Source organism: Pseudorca crassidens, chromosome 19, assembly GCF_039906515.1.
Source record: "Pseudorca crassidens isolate mPseCra1 chromosome 19, mPseCra1.hap1, whole genome shotgun sequence".
Classification (NCBI taxonomy): Eukaryota; Metazoa; Chordata; class Mammalia; order Artiodactyla; family Delphinidae; genus Pseudorca; species Pseudorca crassidens.
In genome coordinates this window covers 20,651,549-20,669,872 of record NC_090314.1, presented here as the reverse complement: position 1 = coordinate 20,669,872, position 18,324 = coordinate 20,651,549, and the positions used below count along the sequence as shown (strand labels likewise).

The 18,324-nt window shown below is 37.3% G+C and overlaps 1 protein-coding gene across 18 annotated transcripts in view; it reads right to left on the bottom strand.

Annotated features, from left to right (window-relative positions):
• The window catches only part of ZNF207 (zinc finger protein 207), a 57,697-nt gene extending 41,251 nt beyond the window's left edge, over positions 1-16,446 (bottom strand). For 12 of the 18 annotated variants that reach the window (XR_010937538.1, XR_010937543.1, XR_010937540.1 and 9 more), the window contains exons 1-12: positions 16,255-16,446; positions 14,669-14,795; positions 10,292-10,430; positions 9,406-9,576; positions 9,211-9,286; positions 8,643-8,690; positions 7,504-7,574; positions 5,520-5,677; positions 4,249-4,341; positions 3,010-3,252; positions 2,258-2,417; positions 1,631-2,114 (exon numbers count right to left, since the gene is read on the bottom strand). Coding sequence is in view for 1 of the 18 variants with exons in the window: in XM_067716081.1 (XP_067572182.1) it covers positions 1,954-2,114; positions 2,258-2,417; positions 3,010-3,252; positions 4,249-4,341; positions 5,520-5,677; positions 7,504-7,574; positions 8,643-8,690; positions 9,211-9,286; positions 9,406-9,576; positions 10,292-10,430; positions 14,669-14,795; positions 16,255-16,295 (1,488 nt within the window). In the remaining 17 variants the exon portion in view is untranslated. Of the gene's footprint in view, positions 1-1,264; positions 2,115-2,257; positions 2,418-3,009; positions 3,253-4,248; positions 4,342-5,519; positions 5,678-7,503; positions 7,575-8,642; positions 8,691-9,210; positions 9,287-9,405; positions 9,577-10,291; positions 10,431-14,668; positions 14,796-16,254 lie in introns of those variants that run through there. The other 6 variants (XR_010937551.1, XM_067716081.1, XR_010937552.1 and 3 more) reach the window with 6 other exon arrangements.
• Positions 16,447-18,324: the final 1,878 nt, after the last annotated feature.

Here is an 18,324-nt window from a genome sequence, read left to right as displayed (position 1 = left end):
TCTTTGGCAGTATGATAAACATGCTGCCAAATTTAAGAAGTATATGATAATTTCTATTACGTATTTACGTAGACAGGCATTTGGTGAGAAAGGGGTAGAGACTTGGCTGCTGGCAGCAGAAAGAAATGCATTCTTGGCGATACGTGCATGTTGCCTTTTCAAACTATGAAATTTTTTGACCCTCAAAAATAGCACAGGAGCTGTAAAACCACTGGAGCAAAATAGATTTAAAATAACACTCAGCTTTGTTAATACTTACAATGTTTTGTTTAAGATGAATGACTTTTACTTGTCACTTATATACACTCTTTTATGATAATTAAAACATCTTTCAGTATTTTCTTATATGGTTAAAGCTTTCTTTTGTTTAAACAAAACTTCAGATTCTGTGCCTTATACCTACACCTTCACATAAAGGTTATAAAGAAATGTTATTTTCTTAGCTGTCTTAACTTTATATTGAGGAAAACTAAACCTGAGTTCATAATATATTAATAATGATACTTTGTACAGGTCATTTGATACTTAGTCATAAAAGTACTCTGTAAAAATGAAAATCAAAAAAATGGATGCCAAAAAGAGGTCAACAAGGCTATTAATATATGAGACTTGCAACGTAAGATACTGAATAATAGCAGTCATCTCTACAGAAAAGTTCTCCATAGGACACAGTTGAACATTCAAATTTCCAAGAATGAAAAGGTTAACAGTAAAAAGCCATTTAGGCTTAATAATAACAGAAGGTAGCCATTTAATCAAAGAAATAATCTTCCAGGAACATAATAAAAAATTTCAAATCCATCTGTTAACCATCTTAACAGAGGCACATTTAGATTCTCATCATAACATTAGAATATATACCAGTCATTAACAGTACAGAAGGCTATTACTGCATGCACCTAAGCTTCTAGAAGTTTGCACCTGAAAAGCTTCTGAGGTCCACACAGTACCGCAGTCTCAAAAATAATCAGAAGGAAATGAATGGGTCTGGCACTAGGCTCTAAACATCAGCAGGAAGGAGGGAATATTAAGGTTTACATTTCAAATATCTATGATAGCTAACATATATTGACACACCAAGGGGGTGGAAAGGTGACACAATACAAAGATTTCATACCCATGTAATGACTCATAGGTATATCTAAGTTTTTCTGTCAACTGAAGAACTAACATACAATTCTACATATACTGTCCAGTTTAAAACATGCAGCTAAGGAACAACCTACAATTCAAAGACAGAATCCAATGATATATCAAAACTGCATTGGTATAACTACGAATTTTATTATGTGGACATCTACTGTGGCATGCATCTGTACAAACCTTTCAGGCAGTGGTCCACAGCTGGGTTATGAATAAAAAGGCATAAATTTTTCTCTCATTTTATTACAATGAAGTTTAACAGTACAGAAAAGTCACATGACCTTGGTGGGTCAGATTTCTTAAACCCTGAAACATGAGGAACTCTAAATACATTAAATATTGTTACACATTCAGACTTCCAATGTACAGGTACTTGAAGACAGTTACAGCCCTCACCAAGCTAGGTTGGGGACATGAAGTCCAACAGCATCTGAAATGCTGCGAAGGCATAACTTTACAAATAGCAACATAAGCTTACAGAACTTGCCTTTATTAGGGTGGTATGTTCATGTAATTCCAGCGCCTTCACAATATAACGAACCAAATTTACTATACTTCACTTCTAAAAACCTAGATGAAACATGAAAAAGAAGCCATACAGTATAAATTGCAACTTCAGGAAAAGTTCCTGCTTTATTATTCCAAATAAATTTTCCCATGTAAAATAAATGTCCAATAGTTCCTGGTATGTGGGAAGATAATGTTTGTTAAAGTCACAATGAAGCCTTATTGACGGAAGCTTGGCTATATAAACAGCACAAGTTGAGAAAAGGTTTAATCTCCAAACCTATTAGACTGGATGAAGTAAGATCAGTAACGGCCACCTTGCGACATTACAGGAGGTCTCATTCCCATCGGAGGTCGAGGAGGCCCACCTTGGTAAGGGGGCACCATTGGCGGTCCCTGCCCATACGGTGGCATAGCACCAGGAAGATAACCTGGCATGCCTTGATGATGACCACCATACTGACCTAAAAAACACATTTAAAACACAAAAAAATAGATTGAGTCTGTTGCCTTGTACTTTTAAATGCAATGCACTTTGCAGATAAATCTGTTTCATGTGTACACTCAGAAAATCCACTAAATAAAATAAATGTAAAAAGAGGAATACCATGAGGCGGCATCGGGGGTCTCATTCCTTGTTGCTGTGGGATGCCTGGCTGTGGTGGCATCATACCTCCAATTGGTCCAACAGGTGGATTACCAATGGGAGCCTGTCCTGGTCGAGGAAGATTACGTTGATATTTAGGTAACTGTGCTCTTCTCTCTTCCTAGGAATAAAAATATGTGAAATGTGAAACATCTGAACACAGGGAGTTAAGCATGAAGGTAAGCATCTAAAGTCTTTATATTTACAGAGTGAGACTAATTTTTAAATGTTCCCTTACATCCCAATTACTTTCACCCCACAAACCAGTCCAACTTAAAATCTTGATGCCTTAAGAAAACGTTACCTATTTTTATATTTGAAGCACGTTATATTGAACAACTTTCCAGAAATTATAAATTGCTTCAGCAAGAAACTGTGTAATGAAGAAGGTATATGGACTGCAAGGGACCTGCAGACTCTCACACTTGTTTCTTCAATTAATTAAATTTATGAACAACAAAAATAATTTTTGAGAGAGTAAGAACCCAACTTACTGTCTTCTTTTAGAAATAGTCTTAGGGGGGATGTATCTAAGATCAAAACATGCAATATTCACTTTGTTTTGTAGTTCTTAAAAATCAGAATGATAAAAATCACTTAGCATTCAATCAGATCATAAGACCACTGGTATACAAATTAAAACTTTTCAAATGGACAAGTTGCTACCACAGTACTCAATCAAACTCTGCTAGTAAAAAATGTAAACAACTTACCAGCGATATATCCTCATCTGGATGGATCAACTTACTGGTTGCACTGGTCGTCGTAAGTGTAGCAGGCTTACTTGTTATTGAAGCTGCTGGTTTAGCTGCAGTGCTATTTGTTGTACTAGTGGTTGAAGCTGTAGACTGTGTATATGCAGGGAATGTAGGCTTTGGGGGTTCTGTAGTTGTTGCAGGGGTACTATTTAAGGGCTTGAAATCTGTACCAACAGGTCCTTGGACAGCTGCCTGAGCCTGTAAAACATTATCTTTCATCAACAAAACTTCAAAATCCAAAACTGAATATATCTACTACCTATTTAACTTAAAAACAAGACACTAACATTCAATAAGGGACAAAACTGAAAGTTAAAATCATGAACAATCCACAAAATTCGAGATAACACATAATACCAAAAGATGTACATCCAAACCACAGCAGTGGAAACAAGAAACAAGTTAGACTGCTTATGTAACTTCTCAGATATCATCTATCTCTTCACCAGAAATTACTTAATTTACAAAGCTTTATATTTATTCCTAATTGAAGATATTATCATAAAATGGAATAGCATATTTTCTATTATCATCATTCTAAATTCCTTTTTAAAATTAATCTACCAAGGAGCTCAAAAAAAAAAGTTAAAAATTATAGAATACAAATGTTTGGATAAATTTCAGTTACTAAGTATAACATAAATAATAACTACCAATGGTGACACATTAAAAATATGTCCTTCAGAAGTATTCTTTATATAGTAATACAATGCCCTCCCAATTAACAATGGCTAGATTATTATGATGGACTAAAGAGTTTAGTAAGCTTTTAAGTATAAAGTTACCAAGTAATAAATTTGTTACTTTTCATAACACTGAACATCTGAAACATGTAAACTAGGCCAACTTTTAGAATCAAATGCAGAGTACTAAATTTCCTTACATTATATGTGATGCATTAAACAGCATAAAACAGAATAGCTTAATCATGCATCAGGCTAACCATTGGCCACTAAAATGCATTTACTGCTTACATGCTTTTAACCCTTTAGAACCATAGGAGTTTGGGGTATATTTTTTTCTATTAGTATGCGGTTCAAATTTTCAAATACCATTGATTTATAAGCCATTAATTTTACTTTAGAAAAATTAAACGTATTTTTGGGAAAAGATTTAGTTTTAAAGTAGGGTCCAAAGGGTTAATGAAGTTATAAAGCCATTTTTAACAATTTTAAACTGCAACTTCCTGCGTACTTGTGCTGCGCTAGGAAACAGAGCTTTAGAAGACGCAGACAGACTTTCTGAATTGGATGAAGCTGTACTTGAGCTTGTTACAGGTGTCCCCATCTGTAGCATAAAAGAAAGGAAACAATGAAAAGTCTCCAAACAAATGGGTGAAAATAAGCCACGTGGTAGACTTTTTTTTTCAGTATAGATTGCATTTTTCTAAATGCAAAATACAATGCAATCAAATCTGTTTTATAGAGGCAGGCAGTTAATGCATTTACAATAAACAGAGTGACACTATGAGCCTCAAAAACACTTTCTAAATTCTACACCAATAAACCTAATTAACCACAGGTTTTTTCCCCTAAAACTAATGTTTTACACTATATTTCAAAACTGAAACCTTAAACTGAGAATTATGATGCATTATTGACACTTCAATCCAATTCTCCATCGATAACTACAATTTTTGCCAAAAGTTTATTAATAGGATAAACAAAATAAACAATAAACAAAAACCCCCCACCTCAAAAACATGTTAATGTACTTAAAAAGTAATGCTTTTAATTTAGCAACTACAAACAGAAAAAAAATTGAAAAAACAAAACATCTAAGGGATAATTTTAAGGTGAACAATGAAGAACATACATCCTGAGTGTCTCAATTCTGAATGAATTAAATACATCTGCTTAACTCTGAATCAAACTGGGGTGAAAAAGCGAAGGTAACAACCATTATGTACATACTATATATAAAAGGATTTTTTGCTTCTGAGTTCTGGGGAGGGAAAAAAAAAAGGACGAGTAGGAAATATGAGTGTGACTAGGTCAAAAGACATTAAATGATGCCCTTCCAGCAACAGTGAGGCACTACTGTCTGTCACAATTCTAGACTAAAGGGAAGAGCCCAAAAATTATTTGCTAAGGTCTTAGGATTTTTTGACTTTGGTTTTCATTCTACTCATAGCTCATTAGGTAAAGGAGGACCTCATAACATTTTTATGTATTTAAGTTCCCAGAAATTAAATTTTCATTTCTAACTAAAGCTAAGAATAACCAGAGTTCACAACTACAAAAAAATAACATACTACACTATTTTCTGGTTCCAGTCAACCTTCTGAGTAAAGGAAATCAATGTGTGCAAAAATGGAAGAGAACACCACTTCTTCAGTATAGTTAATAAACTGTATTAAGAAGATTACAATTTTTAAAATGACTTGACATTTTCAAAGAGTTCAGTGAACAACTCCACTTTACCTTTAAATATAAGCACGTTCTTTTTCAGAAATTTAACCTTACCTGTCCTGCACTGGGGAAAAGAGGCTTAGTAACTGGAGGCTGTGGAGCTGGAACTGTTGCTGTTGGTGCAGGTGGTCTGTTAAGAATACCTGGCGCTGAAACAGCCTGTGCTTGAGTCATCGGAGGAATTCCAGGACGTGGAACAGGAGGGGGCATACCTGCAGAGAAGAAATACTGGAGTGGGACCTTGTTGCTGAAACATTTAGTTCAGAAAAAATACTTCCTCAAAACTTTGCCATTAAAACATACTAAATTAAATTAAAAATGATTCAAGGAAATTCCCTGGCAGTCCAGTGGTTAGGACTCGGCTTTCACTGCTATGGCCCGGGATCAATCCCTGGTAAGGGAACCAACAAGATCTCATAAGCCGTACGGCACAGACACACACAAAACAAGATTCTATACTACGAAGTTATCAATACTGACGACTGACTGCTGAACTCAATGAAGCCCAAAGTACTTGGGCACCTGCCCCCTTGGAACAGTTTTGCCTCCAACTTTCTACACCTTTGCGTCTCTTCAGAATTTTGGGACGTGAAAGATACCACTAGAAACCCTGTATATGGGCAAAGCCAACAATTAGGCTTATTGATATTACTGATGCAGCAAATTTTTGAAACATATAGAATTATTTCAATCATCTAACAGACAGATGTTTCCAGAACTCTAATGCGAACTACAGTAAAAACTGTTAATAGGTCAAATACCCATAAAAATTATTCCAGAAACTAAGTTATTCCTTTAAGTGTGCTTTAAATACACAAATTTTCCTAAAATATACCACTCGGCATTCTTTGAAGTTCCTCAATGTAACTTAAAACTTTTACTGACTTCACATTACCAAATGAACATAGGTTATTTTTCTGTATTCATTTAAATGCCTAAAATTATCTCAGAGCATGATGTATGTGAAGCTGTTGCCTATAAATTAATGATTGCACTGGCATGGTTCAAATTTTGCTGCTGATTTTTCTGTTCCTTTTAAACCAACTATCACTTGAGTACATCTGAATCTGCTATGGACTGCAAACCAAACTTGCTAGGATTAAAACGCTAGGCAATGGACTCAGAAAGCCTCATGAAGACCTCTGTGGCACATTTACTGGGCTAACCAAATCCCTTTCCCCACACTGTAGGCTAAAAAGTCAAGATACTTATTTCCCATGCTTCCCTGCACCTAGAAGCTCCATTAGACCTATTTCTGGCCAATGATATGTAAGAGGCTAAGGGGATTCTGGGAAAGTTACTTTGTTCCCTAATACAAGAAAAAGGAAAGCACCCTTTCTTGCCTGAGATTTTATAACTACTGAGTTACATGTCTGAGAGAGAAAGCTAAGGTTGGCAAAGTGGAAAATTTTTAAAGTATGGGTTCTTATTATCACTGGAGCCACTGAGTCTACCACTTTTAGGTTGAGTGAGATAATAAATACCTACGTGGTTTAATAGTTTGTTGGATTTCTCTATTACTTGTTAAGAGTCTCCAGTACTTGCCTAAAATATTCCTAACAGATATAACCACTCTTAAGTCACAGGCTCAGTGACTCATTCTGGTGGCTTTGAGGACTACTTTTACTATCTATTTCAAAACTCGGAACTCAGAACAAAACGAGATCATCACATTTCTCATAGTAATTTTAAAAAGAAGTCACTAACCTATAGAAACTTTAAAAATTACACCAATTTTAAAACTGCACCTCGCAGTGGTTGAGAGTCCACCTGCCGATGCAGGGGACACAGGTTTGTGCCCCGGTCTGGGAAGATCCCACCTGCCGCAGAGCGGCGGGGCCCGTGAGCCATGGCCACTAAGCCTGCGTGTCTGGAGCCTGTGTTCCGCAACGGGAGAGGCCACGACAGTGAGAGGCCCGCGTACCGCAAAAAACAAACAAAAAAAAACTGCACCAATGCCCACAAATCTGCTGTCTAAAATACTTAAGAATAAAGCACTTCTGTCATATTAAAAAGGAAACTGTCTAACATTTCATACCTGGTGGCATACCAGGCATCAGAGGTGGTATTCCCGGTCCAGGTGGCATCATTCCACCCATTGGCATCATTCTATTAGAAAGCAAATTTCAAGAGACAACTAAAGTTAATTAACAGTATAAAACATTAGAAAATATTTTGGCTAAAGCCTGAAACAACAATAGATAAGACTTGAATTGGACCCCTAATATCAAATCAAGCTGAAAGAACACACAACACACTAAAACAATTCTATCAAAATAAATTCCCTAAAAACCAGCGAACTCTTTGTTTACCAGTAAAATAGGGGAAAAAATTCAGTCTTTGTTAACAGAACATTTTAATACATTTAAAGTCATTGAGAACAATTATTATACTCTCCTTAATATAAACAAGAGGCCTTATCCAAAATGTGCGTAACTGGAAAACAAAATCACCTTTTGTCTCACTTGGAAAATATCCACAGAATATTAATCAAAAAAAAAACCCTCTATATTTTAGAGTTATCAGATTTTTTCAAAAAGAAAATACTGAATGTACTCTGTGGAGTAAAGATTTGTTTTGGACAGGCACGGAAAAACTACCATCAAAATTAAAGATAATCAAAAGTAAACTCAGAATCCCTACTTTTCATGTACGAAGTTGCTATCACTAAACCAGGACTTAAAAACACAACCCATATTTGTTTTCCTTTCCTTAAAAGAGCTCACCTTCAAATATCAGTGTCCAATTCACTTAAAAAATTACCAAGTTTGTGAATTAATGATTTAGGATTCTTATCAGAATAACTTCTATATATAGGTTTTATCAGAAGAAAAATCAATTACCTTCTATAGTAACACAGCACGTAATTTGGCAAAGGAATATATACTCTTTCTTAAATATCACCCCTTTTTACTAAGTCCCCTTACTTTTAGCAGTTTGGGGAAAACAGCTGCACAATTAGAAAATGCTTTGTTTATATGAGTCTATTACGATTTCCTCACAGATGTTTTAGTTCCCTCCTTTAAGAGATCTGTGTCAATCAGTTTGCAAAGTTTAGAAGTTTTAGTGAGGAAGATTAGAAAACTTCTGAAGTCAACTTAATAGATACCATTAAACACACAAAAAAATGACATTATGATTATACCTCCTGAATTACATTACGAATGAGATGCTTACATGTTTTCACCGCAAAATGACTGGGTGTATTTTCTCTGATGATGCAATCTGTGAAAATGTATGACAAAATCAAAATCTAACTGATTTTCAAAATACAGTGGGAAAGTGTATTGTATACCTCTCACATCCAACAATATTTAAATAAAAGTGATGGGCACGAGCACCTCATATTCATTTTAGTTCTTGATGACTTGACAAATAAATCATTTACAGAGTTTGCTTCTTCTCACAACTACGAAGTGTCATGGACAGTTTTGAATCTCAGAAACTCAAATCTACAACCAACTACTTTAATTACATCAGATGCAACTGAAGCAGATGGCTGCCTACATACATCCTAAAACCCAAAAATCTATTCTCTTCAGAGTCAAATTTATATTCCTTAAATTTATTAGTAGATCCCTTTATTAGGTAAGTTTAATAGTTACAGAGCCCATACCTTTTAGAAGCAAAAAAAAAAAAAAAAAAAAAAACACAGCAAAGTAACATTTAAGTGATGTAACACACCCAAGTTGAAAAAGATCATTCTAGGCACAAGCCCACAAGTCAATTAAAAGAGTTTTCTTACCCAGGTGGCATTCCTGGCATAACTGGTGGCATTCCTGGCATCAGAGGAGGAACACCTGGCATTAATGGAGGTATGCCTACAAACAAGTATTTCAACCAAAAAAATAAAAAAGGGTTAAGAGGAAAAAATTAATACTTCTAAACTGTATCAACAAAGACCTGAGAGTGTTAAATTGTAAGAAGCCTTATGTGCTACCTGGAGGCATTCCTGGTGCTCCTGGAACTGGTGGTAGTCCTGGTTGTGCCATTGGCGGGATATAGCCTTGTTGAGGTTGAACAGGCTGTGGTTGAAATGAAGTTGAAGCTGCAGAGTCATCATCATCATATTCATCAGAATCCTCTTGTTGCTTCTTTTTTTGACTCTCTGCTAAAAAAGTTTAAATTAATTTTTCCCATAGAGTAAAAAAAGAAAACCTAAGCAAGTTTAAGACATTCAACATTTAAAATTTTTATTTCAGTGCAAGTAGCTCCTGAGATTTTTCTTCCAAAAAAACTCAGTTAACACTGCTCTTTACTCTTTAAATGTTTTTTCAATCTGTATTAAGCAAGAAGGTTAACATCCTTTCCCTATTCTATGGCAGGTAAAGAACATTTTCCTAAAGCAGTTATACTTTTAAAAAACAGCTTTCTATTCCACTCCAAAAGGTAAACTATGAAAACTAGTCTGACCTCTCCAGAATGCTTTTCAAAACAAAAGATTTCGTAGTTTATTAGTAAGTTTCTATCATTTGGATAGGAGAGGGCTGCAAATCCCAAGTCAAATACACCACTAAAAAAATTTACAATTAGTGGTTTCATAAATCAAAACAAGCTACCTTCCTTTTCAAAGGCCTCAACACTTGCTAAATCCACCTGGAATTCAGTTATGAGTAAAAATATAATAAAATGTATGGAATGATCCAAATGCTACCACATATACAAATAAGATACATTAACTTCGAACATAAGACAAAACAAAAAAACCTCAAATTGAAATTCTGAATAGAACTAACATCTACCATTAAATTTATACTTGAAAATATTGTAATAATACTCTCACTAGTTAAGCTATATCAAGAAAAAGCATACATCTTAGCATTTACCTTGTGTTTTCTGTTCAAGAAGTCGTCTTCTTTCATCCATGTCTTTTTCTGGAATACCTTCCATACCATATATTTCCAACTCTATGTCTGTTCTCCCAGGTATTGCATTTGGTACTGCATCTATTGTCTCTTTATGCACCTAACATTAAAAAACAAACCAAAAAGACCCCACACAAACAAAACAAAAACCTTCCATTAGATAAACAAAAGTGCCTCATGAAAGTCTTTTAAAGAGTACTTTTATATTACTCAGAGACCACTTAGTATAATGGTTAAGAATGACCGGTTCCACAGTGAGACTATGTGGATTCAACCCCCAGCTTTATGGCCTATTAGCTATGTGAGATTAGGCAAATTCTTTGACCTAAGCCTCAGTTTACTTCACCTATTCAGCACCTAACTTCTGGGGTCATTTTTAGGATTAAAACAGATACTGTGTATGTAAAAAGCACTTGGCAATGTGAAGCACATAGCAAGTGCTCAATAAACAATTTCAAGTTTACCTTATAACCCTGATTGCTTGAATTATTAAAAATGAACTAATAGTGCTACTCAAATCAGGGAAGTGTGAACTAAGTAAAGCTTATGAAGTCTTAAAATTAAGTATTAAAATAAGTAAATTTTCCAAGAATGTATCCTGAGACAGCTAGTAGCTACAAACCACAAAAGTGACATTTCCAATTAGCATTACCCGTAACTAATGAGTCACCTGAAGAGCTTAACACTGCCACAGTAGTGATCCTGTCATTTTCCACCTCTGAATTTATTTGGCAGATCACAAAAAGAAGTCCTTCAGAGGTTTTATTGTAAAATAAAACACTGGGGATCTAGCACCTTTTTTCACAGTATGGTTTTGCTAGATCAAACATTTCTAACCCTCAAACGCAAATAACTTTTGCCAATATGCTAAAATCCCTGTCGGTCTTGGTTTCTTCTGCAAAAGGTATTACCTTAGGCTAAAGGATGTCAAAGTATTTTGCCTAAATTATCAGCTTCACCTGGAAGCTTATTAGAAATGCAAATTCTACGCCAATAAAAATTTTAAAACAATAAATAAGAAATGCAAATTATCAGGCCACACCTGAGCCCTACTGAATCAGAAACTCTTGGGTGGAACTGCAAATCTATCTAACAAGACTTCAAGGTGATTCCTTTGCATACTCAAGTTTGAGAACCACTTATTTAGGTTAATGACTTGGATATATTGGTCCAAGTAATACTCAATTTTTCTTTCCTTCCAAGACACTTTCATGGAAGAATAGAAAGGTAATTAAAGAAAACTAAGTATTTTCCTGGAAGAGTATCTCAAAGATTTTTAAAAGTGATATGCAAATCAAATTCACAAATTATCTTATTGTGATTAAAAGATCCATGAATAAAGCTACTCAATAAATGACAATCACCATTTCCTAAATTTTTTGGAACATGTTACTTCTCTTGATGAAGGCAGATGAAGTAACTCATACATATGTTCTCTGAAAAAATACAATTACATTCACATACACATTAACTAGTTTTCACTACATTTCTAAGTGATGAAGGAAAGAAATATCTTAATTAAAAGGTATTGGAAAGAGAAGAAAAAATAACGCCATTCACTCAAAATCTTCCCAACCTTATGTTACAGCCAGAATTAGATTTCTTAGAGTCTTACATAGTAGAAATTAGTATGGTCTCGGCTGAAAAGATAGGCGCAAACATTGATGTAAAGTATCTAAATTACTAATGTCCTAAACTAATCTATAAAACTCCAGCATGTGTCTGATTTAACTGCCATGCCTATCTCACAAGCTCCTGTGAAATTATGGTAAGAACATATAAACAGAAGCACTTAGTCAATTAAAGATTATTACTAGTAGTTTAACTAATCTTCCAGCTTCCACTCACTCCATTTCTCTGCTCTTCTCTATAGTACAACTCCTTGAAATAGCACCTCTAGTTTCCCCTCTCATTTTCTCTTGCAAGCATTCCTATCAGCCTTTCATCCTCTACATTCTAGGAAATCACTCTTGGCAAGTAACCAATGACCTCTAGTTTGGTTAATCCAATCTTAGTCCTGGGCTTAACTAACCTACCACCAGCGTTTGACTTCAATAAATAACTCACTCCTTGAAACATTTCACTTGGCTTCCACGGCACTACTCTCTTGGTTTTCCTACCTTTTCAATCTTGATTGGTTTCTCTTAATCTTCTGACCTCTAAATGCTGGGAGTGGCCCATGGTGGTGTCGTTGGCACCACTTTTCTATCTATATTCTACTCCCTAAGGACATATAATATCATGTCTTAAAATAGCCATCCTTATACTGTATCCCCCCAAATTTCTATCACCAGCTCCAACCTCTCTGAACTGCAGACCTGTAGATTCAACTGCTTATATGACATCTCCATCTGGATATTCAACAGTCCTCAAAATCTCAAAACTAACATACCCACACTCAAAATTAACATAAGATGATCTTGATAGCCTCATCCCCAAGCCTATTTTTCCTGCAGCTTTCCACATTTCAGTACAGTCGTCCCTTGATATCAAGGCATGACTGGTTCCAGGACCACTCCCCCCAATACCAAGGATGCTCAAGTCCCTTATATAAAATGGCGCAGTACAGTTAGCCCTCTGTATCCACGGATTCTGTACACGTGGATTCAACTTACCGAATTTCAATTGCGGTATAATACGCAGATGTGGATACCAAGGGCCAAATGAATACAGTAACTCACTTTTCACACTGCTCAGGCCAAATACTTTCAGAACATCCTCCACTCCTCACTTTCTCATACTCCACATCTAATTCATCAGCAAATTCTCTGTCACCATCACCTCTTGCCTGGAACACTCTTGCCTGGTCTCCTAAGTGGTCTTACTGCACTCTACAGTCTACTCTCAACCCTGCAGCCAAAATGACTCTTTAAAAAGTGTGCCAAAGCATGTTACATCTCAATTAAAACCTCCCATTTCACTCAGTATTAAAGAAAATGGCCTACAATAGCCTGCAAACCCTCCTATGTAAAGTAAGCACATTGCTGTCCTTGCCCTCAATATAGGAGAATGCCCCTGAAGTGAAGGTCTTTCATCTGCTATTCCCTGGAATCTCTCCCTCACCTCCTTTCAGATCTCTGTTCAGATGTCAGTTTCTCATTCAGGCCTGTACTACCTTGTGGCCCTCCCCTATCCCCCCTACCTAGTTTTAACCCCTACCTAGTTTTAGTTTCCTCTGTCACATATCAGCATAAAATTAAATATTTATAGATTGTTCTCCTCCACAATGTAAATCTAAACTCCACAATGATGACTTTAATTTATTCACTGCTGTATATTCAGTGCCTAAAACACTGTACAGTACTGTCTCACAGAAACTTTGTGATAAATGGTCATGTTCTGCATCTGTACTATCCAATACAATAGTCATCCACCAGTCACTTGTGGCTGAGCACAGGAAATATGACTATAATGTAACTGAGGAACTGAAGTTTTAAGTTTTAAATTTCTGTTTAAATAGCCACAAGTAACTAGTGACTACCACAGTGGAAAATTGTGGGTCTCATATTTTTAAATGGATACTGAATTGCTATTATAGCGACATGACTGGAGTGAAACAGATCTTTATAAACTTATTTTTAAACTCAGGGAAGCAATATCTTGTTTTAATTTACCTCCCTGCCTCCTACCAACAGTAGTTTCCAATGAATGGGGATTTGCTCATCTCACATCTCTCTAGGGTCCAATTAGGCAAAAATTCAGGCAGCTCTAGGACTGGCAAAAGTAGAAGAAATAATGTTGAATAAAAAAGGTACTTATTAGATCTTCAAAAATATAAATTACAAAGCCCTCCCCACCTAGTAGTTAAGAACTCAAGAAACCTAGAAATTATTAAGTGAAACACAACGCCACCATTCCAAAAGAGGTCCATGGGATAAATGGTAGCTTAGCCCCAGGCAACAGATTTTAACAAATCGTTCAAAGACAGTGAGTAATGGTGGTTAATTATGTACTAATTCTTATGGGATTGGATTTGGTCAGACTGCCCACAAAATTTAAATCACTGATCCTTGTTCTCTTAGCCAAGTACTGACAAAATACTTCGTGATCTTAACCTAATTGTCACCCATCTAAATCTAGGATAAAAGGTATTATCAATAATTTAAAGGTAAATAGTAGCATAAACTCTTTAAACATGAAAAATCAATTGTTTATCTTCTCAACGGCTAAAGAACAGGGTTTTTTTTAATTTTAAAGCTTACTGGTCATCTTACCTAACCTTTTGCAATAAACAACAACAAAAAAAACTCTACAGCTATCAAAGAGAAATTCAAGATTTTTCCATGTTGTTTCCAAACTACAAGAGAGCAAAAATTAAATACGAAAGAAACTCCTTACCTGCATGCAATGAATAGCTAAGCCAGGTCCTGTATACAATTTCTTATGACATATATGACATTTAAAATGCTTTGCTTTTTGGTGCTGTATAAGGATCTTCTCATCATCAAAATCTCTATTACAATACCTGATGACTATTGTTAAGGTACAAAACTAGCACAATAGTGACACTGCCTATAAAAAATAAATCTGTAATGAAAGAGAATAGTAGTAACATTAAAAACAGGCAACAGCTAAAACCAAGAGTACTTTATATAAAGTCTACTTTTGATATTTATTATACAACTAAGGATTAACCTGCCACATAATTTTGGAATTTTCAATGTCCTGGAAGCTCACAATCTCACATTATCTCTTCACCACCCCTAAATAAACACATCTCAGTAGGCAGTATAGTTTTGTCAAATTCCCGCGTTTCACAGATTTATGTGAAATTAACTTTTCTTTTGTTCAATGTCTCAACATTTACAAATGCACACTGTGAACTGGAAGGGTTCAAAATGTTTTTTAAAAAAAACAAACCCAAAGTTAATGTGGACAGATCTTCAAAAATTAGAAGATAAAAATAATCGAAATACTAAGAATTTACCTAACATTTAAAATTTAACGTTTATATTATTTAGAATCTGAAAATAAGTTCATTGCGACAATTTCCTATGAACAATCCACAAAGCTGCTTGCAATTCCGTACGAATTTGTCGCCCAAAAATGTATATAAACTCACAGGTAAGTTCTGTTAATAATACTGAGAATTCTTCTCTCCCTTGTCAGATTTTCCTAAAAGCACTTTACAAAATCTGTAACCGGTTTTCAACTATTATATAAATAAATGCAGCGTTTTTAGGTACCAGACAGTAAATAAAATCAACTGAAACGTAAAGTTTACTAACGTTTCGGGGGGGGGGAACCGACGCCACGTTTCCTTATTAAGAGGCACTTTCTCACTGCAATAAAACAGGTAAAAAGATAACAAGAAACCCCACCCTGTAAGAGAACGCTTCTCCAAGATTAAGGCGTCAGTGGGTGGGAGGCGGAAGCTAGATCTTCCCCCAACCCCCAGCAAAAAAAAAGGGGGGGGGTGGGGGGCGTCGAAATCAGGGTTGACTAACATAAGCCTTTACTAAACCACCGATTCTACAAAAAAAAAAAAAAAGAAAAAAGAAACGAGTGGGTGACCGACTCCGGAAGCTCCCCCCTTATCCGCCACAGAGTCAATAAGCGTACTATACTCGAAGCTCAAGTCCCTTTGTTGAACCGTCACCAAAACAACGGAGTGTGGCAGAAGACTCCTCAGGGGACTCTGTCCTTGGTGAAGGGGGTCCAAGCCGCCTCCCCGCGGGTCAACGCTCGCACCAAACCAAGACCCTCCTGAGTCACGGAGTCCCACGACCCACAACTGACAGAGCTTCTCGCCCCAGGGACCCCATTTTCCGAGAAACCTTCCCAAATCTGAGCCCAGCCACCAAACCACCGACCCCGAGGCCTAAATCCCACTCTCCGCCATAGGCCAAAGCCAGGCCTCCCCGTCCCGGTCACCACCAACCGGCGCCCCCGCTCGGCCTCGACTTCAAACCGACAAAGGATACCAGCACCACGGCTTCAGCTGCTTCTTCTTCTTGCGACCCATAACTGCGCTCTACCGACAGAAAAAAAAGGAGGAGAAAACAAGCAGGAAAAACTAGCCAAAGAGTCTCTCACTCTTCCGACCCAACCGCCACCTCCGTGTCCCACAGGAAACAGCCACAAAATGGCCGACGCCCTCGCTCGCTGCTCTGCCTCCCGTCAGGCACTGCGGCCGGGGGCGGTGCCAGGCAGGGGAGGTTCACATGACGAGGCCTACGCCCTGAGTGGGCGGACACTCGCGCCAGCGGAGGGCCGGCTGCCATCTTGTCCGTGCGTCCGGTCCGGGTTCTCCCGTGCGTGCGAATTACTCCGGGTTTACTTTGTTTATAAAAGAGCCGATGATACGTAGGTGCGCCGAGACAGCGCGAATTGGAGAAAAAAAAAAAAAAAACCTCAATAGGTTACCAGAGTAATTCAAGGTAAACTACAAATAAAGGATAATTGAGACAGCGCCCTATTTTTCTTTTGTTTCATTTCCCGGATTACTCCTTTCTGTAGTAACTGTCGGATGTTTGCCTACTAAGTCGAAGAAGTCGGAGTCTTTGCCTTGTAATTCACAGATCGGTGACGGATGCGTAAACGACGCAGCGTGACCACCGCAGTGACGGAAATTCGAGGTGCTGCGGAACCTCAGAGGAGAGGAACCGTTTACAGGGCCTTGGCGGTCATTGGGGTATCGAGGAAGGTTTCCTGCAGGGTCAATGGGAGCAAACGAGGTGGAGGAGAGGGTATCTCACTCAGGGCGCAAAAAGTGCACGTCTTTGAGCCTGAGCACCTGAAAAAACGCTAGAGATAGTAGGGTTGGAGCTCGTAGTGAAGGGGCTGATGGCAAGAGATAATCCTAGGGAGGCTGGCAAAGGCGACTTCCGGAGATTCTCCAGCAGCCTGAGGAGCTGGATTTTATGCTGAAATCTCTGGGAAGCAACAGAAGAATTTTAAGAGCGCAGTTAGAGAAAAACGCAAATAAGAGTATAGCTGGTTAAGAGTCCAGTGCTTGGGTTCATTTTCCACCAGTGCCCCTGCCTATTTGCATGGCTTTGGGCAAGCCACTTAAACTTCCTCTGTCTGCACTTATAACAGAGTTTAGCATAGAGAAATAACCAGTAATGTAAATTAGATGTTACTATTAAAAGGAAAAAGTAATAGCAGATATCCATGGAGCGCTTATCGTGCGCCAGACAAGGTGGTAAGTTTTACATTACTTGTCTCAACAAACCTGTGATGGAGGTGCCATTGTTATCACGCGGTTAACATAGATGAAGAAAAAGAGGCTTAGGGGAGTTGAAGCAGGGAATTCCCTGGTGGTCCAGTGGTTAGGACTCCTCACTTGCACTGCCGAGGGTCGACCCCTGATGGGGGAACTAAGACCCCACAAGTTGCGGGGGGAGCAGCCAAAAAAGGGGGGGGGGCGGGAAGTTGAAGTAATTGACACAAAGTCACAGAGTTAGTAAGTATGAAGCTGAATTAGATTTGAGTTTTAGAAAAAATCGTTTTGCCTACAGTGGGAACAGTGGATTGGTGGAGGCTGAAAGGCAAGTCATAGAGAATGTGACAGTAATCTGGATGAGAGATGAAATTGGTCTGAAGTAGGGAGTGGTTATATATAGAAAAGCATTTATTCATTCTAACTAAAATAAAAAATAAGATAATTTTAGATGGTGCCCAGTGCTCTACCAAAAACAAAAATGAAGAAAGAAGGTGATGGAACAATATAAGGATGTCCACTCTTGCCACTCTTATTCAACATTGTACTGCAGGTCCAGCCAGGGTGATTAGGCAAGAAAAGGAAGTAAAAGGAATCCAGATTGGAATGGAACAAGTAAAACCATTTCTATTCAGAGATGGCATGAGTATGTGAATAAAAGAAAAAGCCCGCAAAGAAAAAGTAATGTGTTGAAATCCTACCCCCCAGTACCTCATAATGTGACCTTATTTGGAAATAGAGTCTTTACAGAGGTAATAATGCTAAGGTGAGGTCATTGGGGTGGACACTGGTGACTGGTGTCCTTACAAAAAGAGGAAATTTGGTTGCA